The sequence below is a fragment of the Pseudorca crassidens genome, chromosome 15 (assembly GCF_039906515.1).
Source record: "Pseudorca crassidens isolate mPseCra1 chromosome 15, mPseCra1.hap1, whole genome shotgun sequence".
Lineage (NCBI taxonomy): Eukaryota > Metazoa > Chordata > Mammalia > Artiodactyla > Delphinidae > Pseudorca > Pseudorca crassidens.
Window position 1 is genome coordinate 32,784,446 of NC_090310.1, and position 13,903 is coordinate 32,798,348.

General features: G+C 43.7%; 1 protein-coding gene across 40 annotated transcripts in view; it reads right to left on the reverse strand.

The window, feature by feature from the left end:
• RBFOX1 (RNA binding fox-1 homolog 1) overlaps positions 1 to 13,903 on the reverse strand; it is a 2,180,200-nt gene that overhangs the window by 172,289 nt on the left and 1,994,008 nt on the right. For all 40 annotated transcript variants that reach the window (XM_067706699.1, XM_067706702.1, XM_067706687.1 and 37 more), the window contains one exon: positions 12,318 to 12,560. In XM_067706699.1, coding sequence (XP_067562800.1) covers positions 12,318 to 12,560 — 243 coding nt within the window. The remainder of the gene's footprint in view (positions 1 to 12,317; positions 12,561 to 13,903) is intronic.

Consider the following 13,903-nt stretch of genomic DNA (forward strand, 5'->3'; position numbering starts at 1 on the left):
CTGGATACATTCTGCTCCTGATATCAGAGGGACGGATTAGTGTCTGCATTGTGTTGACCTGCTCTCCTAAGCCCAAGAGTTAGTTGCAGGGCCCATGAGAGTTTCTGTGGGATCTCCACTCTGACTGGCTCATCTGCCAGACCCACCCACCTCACAAGGGTCTGGTTACTTTACTATGGGGGGCAGAACCTACCCTTCGACCTTCTGCCCTTCTGGGAGCTTGGGCAGTGACCTGGACCTAGCTCTACATCAAAGGCTATAATCTGGCAATCCGACAGTCTCCATACTCTTCAGGGGTGCAAAGCTGGAAACCCAGACTCCCTAGTTAGAGTGTTTGGACCCAAGAGCAACTGGGACTAGAGCCGCTTGGAATACTTAACAGTACTGAATGAGCACAGCCCCATCAGCACATCCACCAGGATCTGCAGGAGAGAACTAGATAAAATAAAGACTCTTTTTAGAATTCTGGAAGCCTTTCTGAATGTAGGGCCCACTATTGGCTGAAACCTCTGGCTAGGAACCAAAACGGCATATCAAAGAGAAATGAAGCCTTAAATCATATAGCTTGACTCGCTCCTATAGTCAGGGTCAGTGGCCTTTGACCATTTTAATGCAGAGATAACCCTAAGTAAGTGAATTTTGAAAGCTACTACAGAATCCAGGAGACGGAGAGGAAAAAAAGCATGGTCATAGCCAGTAGGATGCAGAGGGAGGGGCATGGTGCAGTGGAAATTTTCTTATAGGACGTCCCTGTTCTGGTTTCTGCTGTGATATTCGCTGTGTGACTCAGGCAGATCCCTTTCCCTCTCTGAACCTTGGCATTATTTGTAAAGAAAGCATGTAGACCAGATGGTCGCTTCCAGCTCTAGCATTCTATGCATCTCTGCACTGTCACGCTCAAGCATCCAAGCTGCCTTTTTTATAAACCTGAAATAGGGTCTCACTCAAAGGATTAAAGTTCCTAATTTCACCTCTTATTTTAAAAATAGTGGGAGGGAGACACAAGAGGGAGGAGATATGGGGATATATGTATATGTATAGCTGATTCACTTTGTTATACAGCAGAAACTAACACACCATTGTAAAGCAATTATACTCCAATAAAGATGTTTAAAAAATAAATAAATAAACGAAGTTTCAAAGACTAAGTCGGGGGTTATAAACTCAGTATCTTCAGAGGCTGGGCAGACAACAAAAATAAGTGAAACAGGAGCGAACAGGAAAGCACATAAAAATCCAAAATGCTGCTTGCTCTTGAAAAAAATCAAGATATTGTAATGCTGGGTCAGCAATCCAATATGGCCATGATTGGATGGACTGACAGAGAACGGCCTTTGGATGGACCATGTGCCCTCAAGACTACCAACAGGGCCTCCATCAGGGGTCACAAAGCATCATGCCTAGGGTTTTATCATTCCTATATTAATGGGGAAAATTATTTCTTTTACCTATGTCTCCATCATAAACTACTCTCTTTCAAATACGTATGTTACTTGCCTGAACCTGAAAGTATTTGGGTTTCAGCCCTTAACTTATGTAATCACCTTACATCTGTACAACGAGGAGATTGGAATAGGTGGTTCCCTCCAGCTCTAACACTCCAAGGGTCTGGCTGAAGCCCCCAGGAACCCTCAGTTAACGAGGCACAGCCAACTTCTTTCTCCTGCCTAAAATCCAAATACAGCACAGACTTTGTAGGAATTCACTATCAACTTGCAAAATATACGGCCAGGAATTAAGAGCATGACCTGGTGGTTGGCTAATGAGGGATTCAAATACTGCCCACAGAACAGATTAACGTCTGAATCTAGATTCATTTAAAAACAAACAAACAAAAGCAATGAAACCACCTCATGAGGCCCATGAGCTGTGCAAAGGTTCTTCAACACCTAACCACTCGTTTGTGTAGCTCGTAGACAGCCCACTTCATCTTCGAATTACCTGATCATTATCCCAAAACTTCACAATGACACTGTGCTAACACTTGCTCAAAGACTAACACCTTAATCAAGGATACAGACTGCTTAGTCATACTGAGAAGGTAAAACTGATGACAATGTATATAGGTATGAATAAGCACAAAACACCAAGTTTATCATTCAGACAAAGTCACGATGTAACGTTTCCAATGACTTCCAATGGAAATATGACAGTGAAATCCCGCTAAGAAAACTGAATAGGTCTGATCTCTCCTCATTCAGCAAAAGCAAGATGGCTTCAGCCTTACGGACAAAACTTCAGTCATAGAGTCCTTTAATAAATCCTAACCTTGCTCTTCATGACCTAGACTTAGGTCAATGACTTGCTTGTACCAATCAGCCGAACTCAGGTGTGAGTGACTGAAAACTATTTGTATGGAAATCATCACATACAAGAATTCCTTTTAAATAAGTGTGGGGATTTGGGTCTTCATTTCCCCCTTAACACAGAAAATGTCACAATTCTTAGGATGGATTTACTGTCCTGAAAAACATTTAGAATGAAGAATTCAGGACAGAGGAGAATGCTGTGATTTCCCACTGGGAATGATGTAATTATTTCCTAATTATAATGGTTCATATGGTAGAACGTTTACTGTGTGCCCATCTCTGGGCCAAGCCCTTCATTGGCATTATCTCATTAGGATGTCATAGCCTCACATACACAGAGGGAAACAGTGAGGCTCAGAGAGGTTCCATCACATGCCAGTGGTCCCAACCTGGGTCAGAACTGGGATAGGAACTCCCAGCTCTGGAACGTGACGCCTCACTGCTTCTCCTGGTAACACCTAAGGGTATTTTTTCTTCCAGAGCCATTTTTCCTGACCTGTCATGAGAACCTTCAATTCTCCCAGAATCCAAGGCTGTAGCCTGGTCCTACAAAGGGACTTGGGTCTCTGATGCTCACAGCTTTAGAATTATCCTAAGCTGGGCTCAATGGTGTCTCCTGGGCCACCAGGACGCGGCACTCCTTGGTCAACGGAGGCTCTGGAACAGTAAAATGGCCCTGGAATTGGGTAACACAGGCCTTCAATTCATCCTGAAAACCACAGACCATTTATTGTAAAGCAAAGACAGGAGGCAAAGGCATTAATACTCGGCCTCACGAGGGAACAAGAAGCAGTACCTGTGTCCTTAAAGTAAATGTGAACCTTAGGAGAGCAGAACTGATATTGACAAAACAGCTCAGCTACACTGTCATCTGAAAAGACAATTTTGAAGCCACTGAAACATATTATTGGAGTTTGCTCAAGGCACCGGTCTCAAACAAGAGACCGCGCTAAGCCTGTAATATTGCACATGCTTGGGTCTGCTGGGGCCCTTCCCAGGGTGAAATGAGGAATTCCCAGGCAAAGCAATCTTTTCTGCCACATCTCTGGATGCACAGAAGAGCCCAGAGTATGTGCCCAGGCCTGCCTGGGGGTGCCTTCTGGGCTTCGAGCCCTAAAGAGTTTTGATCTTGAGTCTGCCACACCTGGTCTGGAGCCCTGGTTTCTACCTGTTAGCTACAATGACCTTCAGGAAGTTACTTGCCTCAGGTTTTTCAACTGTAACATGGTGATGACAATGCCTCTTAACATACTTTTATTTTTTTTATTTTTATTTTTGGTGATGGAGAGTCAAGATGACTTGAGATTGTGCATGTAAAATGATGACAACATAGCCTGACGTTCCACGAGCGAAAATTGTTATTTCTGAGACTGTGATTCTCTGTCTCCTGTTTTGATGTGGCTACTTACCCTATTTTTAGATTGGCATCCCTCAGTGATTTTGCCAAACTTTAAATGTAAGCAGGGGATGCCAAAGTCCTCCGACAGGAAGAAGGACTCTCTGGTGCTTTACAATTTGTCTCTGATGACTGTTTCGAAGGGAAGAGGAAGGGTGTTTGGAGAAGGGCAGGGCCACTGTGGAGGAAGGGAACAGTAGGACTATAAGAGCAGAGAGGTCAAACAACCAGCCCAAGCGCCTTCAGCTTGGAAATGGTAAAGAGAGGGGCGAACCCTGACACACCCAGATTCCAGGTTCTTAGCTGACCTGCTTCTTTCAACTGGAGAGCAGGCTGAAGGACCCAGCCTTGGGGCAAGTTCTAGATTGTTCACTCTGGTCCCAGGCACTGGTCATCTGAGCTGCTGGCCAGGAGAACTTGTAGGGAAGAGCCTGGAGATGGAAGAAAGTCTAGACTTTGACACTGGCCACATCTGGTGAGGGTCTCTACTCTGCCATCACAACTCCTCTAAACTCCACGACATCTTGAAGCACTTGGTCCCTCAGTGTAAAATGGGGAACGCTAGTATCATGTAAAAGGTTTGGTGTGAGGATAAAATGAGATGAGAGATTGAAAGAGCACTTAGCAGGGTCTGTGACCACAGCAGGCCTCAATCAATGGCAGCAGCCTTTCCTTTTCTTTTCCCTGACACCAGGCAGCTCTCAAGTTACTTTCTTCTGTTAGAGAGGGGCTGTCTCCAGCCCAGCATACACAGGTGGAACGGCTGTGAGCTGAGTTGGGTGGCGTGTTGTGCTAGCCAAGGCTGTGGGCAGCAGGCCTTCTCGGGACTGTCTGTGGGCTGTACATGGGCTCTCTGGAGGGTAATGTCTACATTTAAACCCATGTACCTTTAACCACTCACACAGAGACACTGGAGGTAGACAGCAATATTTGTACTCAGCTGCTCACTACAGCCTGACTGGGAATAATGACACTGCAAGATGAACCCCAGAAAGAACCTAAATTCCATCAGTGGGAGACCTCTGTATGTAAGATAGCAGACAAATATGCAAAAGAACGCAAAGCGTGATACAGAATGACCTCCCAGATATAACAGGTGCCAAAGTGGGTGCTTCGTAGATTTAAGTTCTGTCCTTTTGGGAATGGAACTAGTGAGAAGTTAGAAGATGTAAAGATTGAATCAGAGACAGAGAGAGAGAAACTAGAGATAGAGGGAGAAATAGACAAGCAGGCTGCTATAAACCGAGTGTTTGTATTACCCAAAAATTCATATGTTGAAATCCTAGCCCCCAAGGTGATGGCATTTGGAAGTGGGGGCCTTTGGGAGATGATCAGGTCATGAGGGTGGAGCCCTGACTAATGGGATTAGTGCCCCAGAGAGCTCCCTCACTCTTTCCACTATGTGAGGACACAGCAATGAGACAGCCCTCTATGAACCAGGAAGTGGGTTCTCACCAGACACCAAATCTGCTGGTGCCACAATCTTGGACTTCCCAGCCTCAAAACTGTGAGAAATAAGTATCTGTTGTTTATAAGCCAGCCGATTTATAATATTTTTGTTATAGCAGCCTGAACGGACTAAGACATATGCTTGTGTTTGCATAAAGCATTTCTGGTAGAACTGGTGACTCTTGTTTCTGAGAAAATCTTAGTTTTCATTATATACACTTTCTAGTGTGTGACTTTTTGAAACCACAAACCTGAATTGCAGTAATAATAATAATAAGAAGAATGGCTAGTTAACTAAAAGGAATGCATTGAGAAATTTTCCCCATACCTTAGCTGCACAATTGGCTTCCAAAGCAGAGCCAGTATGTAAATGGTTAAGAAGAGGAAGTCGCCACCAGGCCACGTCTTATCTTCCTAAAGGTATTAATGAAAACTGGAGACACAGTTAGCACTCCAGTTGGAAGCACTGAAGATCAAGAAGAACTTGGTTCCTTAAAGAGCTCCTCTCTCTGTCAACATAGCCCAGAGCTCAGGGACCAAGCTCTAAAACTCACATTGTTTCTCCCATCAGATCCTGGAGCTGGTGGGAGACTTTTAGACAGACTGCAGAGGTGATAAAAATAGAAGTTAAGTTGCTATTGGAGATACATGGAGAATTCACCACTTGCAAATCTCTAATTATAATATGTCAAGAGTAAAATACCTTGTCAGGAGCAGTATCTGATATAATACAGCATTGGCTCTGTCAGCACAGTGATCCATGATGTGTTTGGAGGCCCACATTAAATAGACAATCAGCAGAAAATTGTCCTGCAGGGACTCATCTCAGCCCTTGGGGAACTGAAAGGATGACCTGGTAGGTCTTTTCTCTCTGTACTTTCCTCAGCTCTGGCTGGGAGCTCTGGGTGCATTCTGCTTCCCTTTTACAGATCCTGCACTTTGTGTTAAATCATGTGCATATATTAGATGTTCTTGGAGCCTACCAGATGGATGGATCTTTTCTCTTACCCCAAACTACTCTGTTTTTCAAAGAAATGATGGTCCCTCCAGTGGCCTCAGACCGGCATTAAGCACATATCTGTGCATATCTGTCAAAGGACAGTTAGAGTTGTTTCAGGTACAACTCTACCCTGTGGGGAATAAATCAGGTGTATAATACAGGGCCATGTTTTCCGGGGTTGGGAGAACCATGGCTCTGACCCACTTTGAGGTTAAGTGAAGAGAAGGTGCCCCCGGTAAATGCACAAGGATGCAGAGACAGTTTGAAGAAACTTGTCATAGGCTATGTTCTGCTCAGTCAGGTCAGGGAACTACAACTCAAAAGTAGGTCACAGACAACAGAAACATCTTTCCTTTTGGCAGAAGAGAGAACAGCATAGGCATGTAATTGTAGCAGAAAACAAGATGGCACCTTTTAGGATGCCTGCTCTTTCCCCACACCAGCTAAGAGTATATGTCCTAAGACTTCCTTCAGGGTCAGCCACAAAGCCCCTCCTGCTTCACCTTATCATGGTCCTCTTTCCTTGAGGACTTCCTGTAAGCAGTATGTGCCACCCAAACATTGCCGGAATAGACAAAGTCACCGGATAACCAGCCTCACCACAAACTCACACTCCCCAAAGTCAGAGAGGTGACTACTGCCCTTCAAAAACCCTAGAATTGTATGAGCCACATTCCTGGCAGGTCTGCTCAATTTCAGGAATCATTCTGTTGCTTCTAAATCCCTTCCTTTCTCACTCTCTGTCAGTTGATAGTGAGCATGAAGGTAGTATAGAGGGACCTCCTCAGGTCATCTCTTGACCTCAAGATTTATCTGTTTCCTCACACATTTATTCTTCATTCTTGCTATGGTCTGAATGTCTATGTCCCCCATTCACTGCCCCAGACTCACATGTTGGAATCCTAAAGCCCCATGTGATGATGTTAGGAGGTGAAGCCTTGGGGAGGTGATTAGGTCATGAGGGTGTAGCCCTCATGAATAGCATTAGCGCCCTCATAAAAGAGATCCTACAGAGCCCCCTTACTCCTCCCACCATGTGCAAAGGCAAAGGCTCTGAACCAGGAATAGGACCCTCACCTGACCATCTGGTACCCTGATCTTAGACTTCCAGCCTCCAGAATTGTGAGCAATAAATTTCTGCTGTTTATAAGCCAGTCTGTGGTGTTTTGTTACAGCAGCCAGAATGGACCATGACACTTCTCTTCTGTTTCAAAATTGAAATGTTTTCAAATATTCATGGGAGCCCTTATTTGTAATGTTGGCCATTTTTTTTGTGGCCCCAAATGGAAAACAACTCAAATGCCCATCCACAGGTAAATGGATCAACAAATTGTGGCACATTCTACGTAATGGTATGCAAAGAGTAGGCTACTGATGCATGCAACGAGATGGATGAATCTGTGAACCATGATGCTAAGTGACTGAAGCCAGAAAACAAAGAGCATACGATGTTTGATGTCACTGATAGAAAATTCTAGAAACTGAAAACTAAGCTATAGGAGCCAATCAGTTGGTTCCTGGGAATGAGACAGAGGTGGAGAGGGAAGATTGCAGAGGGGTGCATGTATATTTTCGAGTTATAGTTTTTCCTGGATATGTGCTCAGGAGTGGGATCACTGGATCATATGGTAACTCTGTTTTGTAAGGAATCTCCATACTGTTATATATAATATACAATGGAACATTACTCAGCCATAAAAAAGAATGAAATAATAATGCCATTTGCAGCAAGATGGATGGACCTAGACATTATCATACTAAGTGAAGTAAATCAGACAGAGAAAGACAAATATTATACTGTATGATATCACTTACATATGTGGAATCTAAAAAAAAATGATACAAATGAACTTATTTACAAAAACAGAAATAGACTCACAGTCAAAGAAAACAAACGTACGGTTACCAAAGGAAAAGGGGGGGGGGGTGATAAATTAGGAGTTTGGGATGGAAAGATACAAACTACTCAAAATACTATATATAAAATGAAAAAGAATATAAATACATAAAACCGAATCACTTTGCTGTACACCTGAAACTAACACGTTGTAAATAAACTATACTTCAATATAAACAGACAAATCAAACAATACAGTGGTTTCCAGATTACAAAAAAAAAACAACTTTGGGATGATGGACATGTCTGTTATCTTGAGAGTGGCAGTGGTTCCACAGTTATGTACGTATGTCAATACTCATCAAATTGCACACTTTAAATATGCAGTTCGTTGTATGTCATTTATATGTCAATAGAGCTGCAAAAAATAAAGTATTTCTTCTCCTTTCCCAGACTACCTATTGTATCTGTGTACCCTTGGTCATATTCCTTCCTATTTCCTCTAAAATACTTTGTCACTTTCTTTCTTGAGTCATCATTCCCTATCTCTTCTTCCCTGTCCTCCCCATCGCAATTCTCTGCGGTGTAAACAGTGAATCAAAATCCACTCTCCTACAAACTGCTTTCTCTGAGATCTGTGCTCTTCTAATGCTATGTTTTCTTTTTCCTCTTCCCTCCAAATGTTTACAATGGTACTGTACATACCCACTCTGATAGTTCCCATTTATTCTTCAACTCCTGGCCCCCTGGCATCTCTCCCCAATACTCTACTAAGGCTACTTTCTCCTGGGTCTTCAGTGATGTCCACAATGCCAGCTTCAATAATGTCTTCTCAGTTCACACCTGCCAGGCTGCCATGACAACACTCTCCTGGTTCAACTCCCCATCTGGGTACCCTCTTTACATCTCATTCAATAGCTCTTTTTCTTCCAAACCTCACCACCTATGAGCTCTCCAGTGATCAGTCCTTGACCTTCTCTCCATTCCCTACACTCAACAAATGAATCAATTCAGGCCTGTCCATACAAATGGATCACCATACTACCTTTGGTGCTGACCAGTTGCTGTCTGTTAAATAACTTTCATGAGAAGTCCCAAAGGCACCTTACCATTGACTCCGGTGGAACCATCCTTGGTCTATGTATTTGGGAATGGGGCTCCTCAGTGGCCCCATGGCTGAGACATCCATTCTCTGCTTCAGCCACTGAACTGCGCAAACCAGAGAGAGAGAGTGATTCCCAGGCTTGCTTGTATGGACTAATCCAAGAGTCTTTCACTGGGAATCTGGTGTGATGTCAAGAGCCTGAACTTGAAGGACCATCACACAGAAGTGGAGAATGATGAGCAAGAGGAAGAAGAGGCAGAGATGGATGCAGCTGGAACCTAATAGATGCACGCCAAGAACTAAGCTGTGTCTAAAGCCAGCACTTGTCTGGAATTTTTTGTTTTATAAGCCGATACATTCCCTACTGAGTTTTCCGTTACAGCAACAAGAAGCCTACGAAATAATACTGCTTCATCAGTGATTTTGAGGTAGATCTCTTAGAAAGTGTTTTCTTCCATGATCATCATAATACACTAAAGCCTTGGAAATCCATGTTCTAGAACTTGCGACATTATGACAAGTAACAGAACACATATCCTACGCTCTCTAGTGGACCAAAACCTCTCTAAGGGAGGGAGCCTGTCTCCTCATCATTTCACCTCCTGTAGTGTCTGGGGCACTGTGGACATCCAATATGCAATTTAAATGTAATCGTGTTGATCTCTGGAGAGTTCTTTTTGTGAGAAAAGGATGTTGAGCTTCTCTACTCCCCAGCTGGATTAAGATTTCCTTTAAGGTAGGTACAATTAATCCTTTCTTTCAAAATGTCATTTTTTAAACTTTTCTGGCTTAAACTCTTTTCAATGGCTTCCCATAGCTTTCAACATGGAACCCACGAGGCCTGCGGGATACGATCCCTGCTGGCTGCCCCCATTTTATCCTTTGCCATTGCCAAACTGTCTTCATATGCCCTAGACGTACTGCCTTTTTTTTAGTTCTTTGAATAAGCCCAGCTCTTTCCAACCTTGGAACCTTTGACCTCGGTATTCCTTTTGTCTGGATGCTTTGTCTTCTCCCCTTAAATGTCATGTCCTTGAAGAAATGCTCCCAGACTACTCATTTACATGTGGCGCCTCTGGTCTTTTTTAGCCTCCCCCAGCACCTGTCTTTTCCTTAGGAGCGCGTATCACAATGTGTGTTTATACAGCTATTTCATTGCTACATGTTTATTCTCTGTCTCTGGCACTAAGTTACAAGAGAGGAAGGACCATTTATGTTTGGTTCAACCACATCATCAAGTATGAGTCCTGGCCCGAGTAGATGCTTAATAAATATTTGTGAGTGAATGAATGAAACTTCCACAGCAGTTTGTATGGTTGGTCCATGTTGAGGCTTAATAAATGATGTCTGATGGGACCTTTTTTAGTCCTAAAATAACCTTCTCAAGCCCTACCACCATTGATTATGACAAAACAACCAGCATACAAATAAATAACTCCATCACTAGGTAGTCAACACAACAACAATAAACACCTACTAAATCCACAAACCCATTTAATGAACCCATTCCTAAGTTACAGCAGCCAAATACTATACTAAAAAGGCAATAGCAGCATTATTGACAATAGCCAAGAGGCAGAAACAACCCAAATGCCCAACAACGGATGGATGGATAAACAAAATACGATCTATCCATATCATGGAATGGTATTCAGTCATATAAAAACAATGGAGTACTGATCCATGCTCCAGCATGGATAAACCTTGAAAACATTCTGTTAAGCAAAAGACAGACACAAAAGGACACATATGGTATGATCTCATTTGGGGGAAAAATACAGAATAGGCAAATCCAGACAGAAATAAAGCAGACGGGTGGTTCCCAGGGTCTGGTGGGAGGGAGGAATGGAGGACGTCTGCCTAATGGATACTGGATTTCCTTTTGGGGTGACGGAAATGTCTAGGACTATATAATGGTGATGGCTGCACTACATTGTGAATGTACTTAATGCCACCGAACTGTATACGATAAAATGGCTAAAACAGTAAATTTTATGTTATATGTATTTTGGCACAATAAATAAGAGAGGACAAGCAATAGAAAAATTTTAAATTTACATTATTTTGAAAAATCTCCAAAGCTAACCTGCAAATCAGTGAGGTACCAGGTAGCAAAGCTAGTCAATGGTTGCTTTGGCTACAAGAAATATATCATGCTTCAAACCAATAAACTTCTTCGCAAATACCAGTTTCTCAGAGGGCAGAAGAAACAGGCCCAATTGCCTTGCACCTATAAAGTGTTCTGGACTAGAGGCTGGATGTGCCCAGGCTTCTAAAGAATTCCACAGAACAAGTTTGCCTAAGTGTACATATACCTCTTACGGTATGCACGGTGTGTGGTTATTTTAGGTGGTACATAAATAAACATTGTGTAATTTTCATCGTTATTTTTGTTTAGGGTGGTTGTCCTTTATGGATAGCCAGCAATACTAGTTTCTATTGATGGTGGTGATAAATGGTTTCTTTTCAGTTTGTTTGCTTGTTTTCCATCCATTTCATCCATTCATATGCAATAAATCTGACTTTTTGGTGCATAGAGGTGTGTCACCTCCACCATCAAAATGCAGACCAGTCCTGGCAAAATTCACTCCTGCTGCCCCTTGGCGGCCTAGGCCACCCACACCCCCGGGGGCTCTGAAATAAAAACGATGTTAGGGACTCAAGCCACAACATGGGTGAATTTCCAACGAATTTGGCTAGGGAGGGCTGGGGTGGGAATGGGGAGTGGCTACAATGGGCAGGAGATTCATTCTGGGGGTGATGGAAATATTCCTAGACTGTAGCAATGGTTGCACAATTCTGTAAATGCAATAATAATCGGTGAGTTGTCCACCTCGAATAGGTGAATTTTATTGTATGTAAATGGTATCTCCATAAAGCCATTAAAAAAAAAAGATTATATTGTCACAATCTCATAATCATAGTGTATGATTCCCCTCAGATGACATAATTCCAGAAAAAGCAAAACTATAGAAGCGGAAAAGAGAGAAACGTTTCCCTTCACAAATACACGCGGTTAATGGAAAATGTATTGATTTAAATCAGTGCCAGTAGGTAAGATGAACTAGGCGGGGCTGGGATGACAAGGATGAGCTTAGGGGCTGCTTTGCGGGAGAGAGCCTCCACCCCCCAACCCCGACCAGTTGCACGGCGGTGCGCCCCGCTGTCATTCCCGTAACCCTGGGGTCCCAGAGCGCCCCCGGAGGCCAGTGCGCACTTACTGTGGCGGTGCCCGAGACGGTGTGCGCGCTCGTGTCCGCTGCGCTCTGCTCCGAGTGCGACTGCGCGGCAGGGTACAGGTTTAACGTGTGCTCGGGAACGGTGGTCTGGCCCGTGTACTCTGGCGCGGGGTGGGGATGAGGGGCCGTGTATTCCGCGGGGATGCCGTTCTGAGGGGGGGCAAACTGGGCCGAAGCGTAAGGCTGAGCCATTGTGTCAGGGGCAGCTGCTGCTTCCTGATTACCCTGGAAAATCAGAGAGAGAGAGAGGGAGTGAAAACCATGAGTGGGCACCAAGCAGAAACCTTCCCCCCAAGGCACAAGGACAACTGCTCCCCGGATGCTTCGTGGGTTTCAGCAAGGTTGCCAAGAGCCTGAGATGGATACATCCCACTCAATCTTCACCGGACCCTATAAGGAAACAGTAAGCATTGTAGATAGAGCCCCATTGTACAGATGCAGAAATCGAGGCTCTGAAGACCCTTTCCCAATCATCCAGCCCAACAGCCACACACTGTGAGGGCATGTGCTCTCCTGGATTGGGTTGTTCTGGCAGATCTTTCTAATTTCATTCCCGTTTGGGGACCTGTGAGCATGTAGTTGTCGCTGGTGACAGCAGAGCCTTGATTTGATACTTAAAATGCCAAGACCGATTAAATTGCACGTGTGTGTTCTTGAGAGGAGAGACAATTCATGTAAGCATTTGAATTTAATCAACATTTTATGTGATTTGGCTCACATAATGGGACAGGGGTGGTGGTCCTTGCAATGGTCACAGCGTGTGTGTGTGTGTGTGTGTGTGTGTGTGTGTGTGTTTGATGTTCCCAGTGCCAACATGAAGCAGCTGATGAAAATTCAGTGCCTAATTTGGACAAAGATGGCCTTCTGTGATTGTCTCATTTTAAGTATCTCTGCAAAATGCTGGACTTAATTCTTAGCCTCATTAATCAATGCCTACTCCCATTCCCTGACTTATTATTTTTTTTTATAAGCAGAGTATTATGTAACAATTCGCCCTTCACATCTAGGCAAAACATGCAGTGTGATACTTATAGGCAAGTCAAAAGAATAAAAAAAAAAGAATTCAAATGCTTCCATTTCAGGAAGCATCTCTCTCTCTCCACGTGGACTCCCATAACTTTACTACCCTACACACACACACACACACACACACACACACACACACGGCATCAGGGACTGTAACCCAAAGGTCTAAATTTTCCACGGTCTTAAGAAGAAATGGGATTGCGCAGTCAGAAAAAGAAGAGAGAGAGAGAGAGAGAGAGAGAGAGAAAGCTTAGCAATTAAGCACACCAAATAGCTGCCTCTCCCATTGTCTGTGGTCAATTAGATGTGACTTCAGTCCTCCTATAACGATACCAGGGCAAAAGTGTCAGAACTGCTCACATCTCCTGGGTTCCCGCCACCAACATTTGAGAGCTTCTTCAGCCAAAGTAACTTGAGTGCAGCAAAAACCATTATGACAGAGAGGGGGAAAAAAGTTTATTCTCAGAGCAGTGCAAGGAGCTGGTGCATTTGTTTAGAAGGAACCTTAATTGGAATGTTAAAGATGACACTTGGAGAGAACG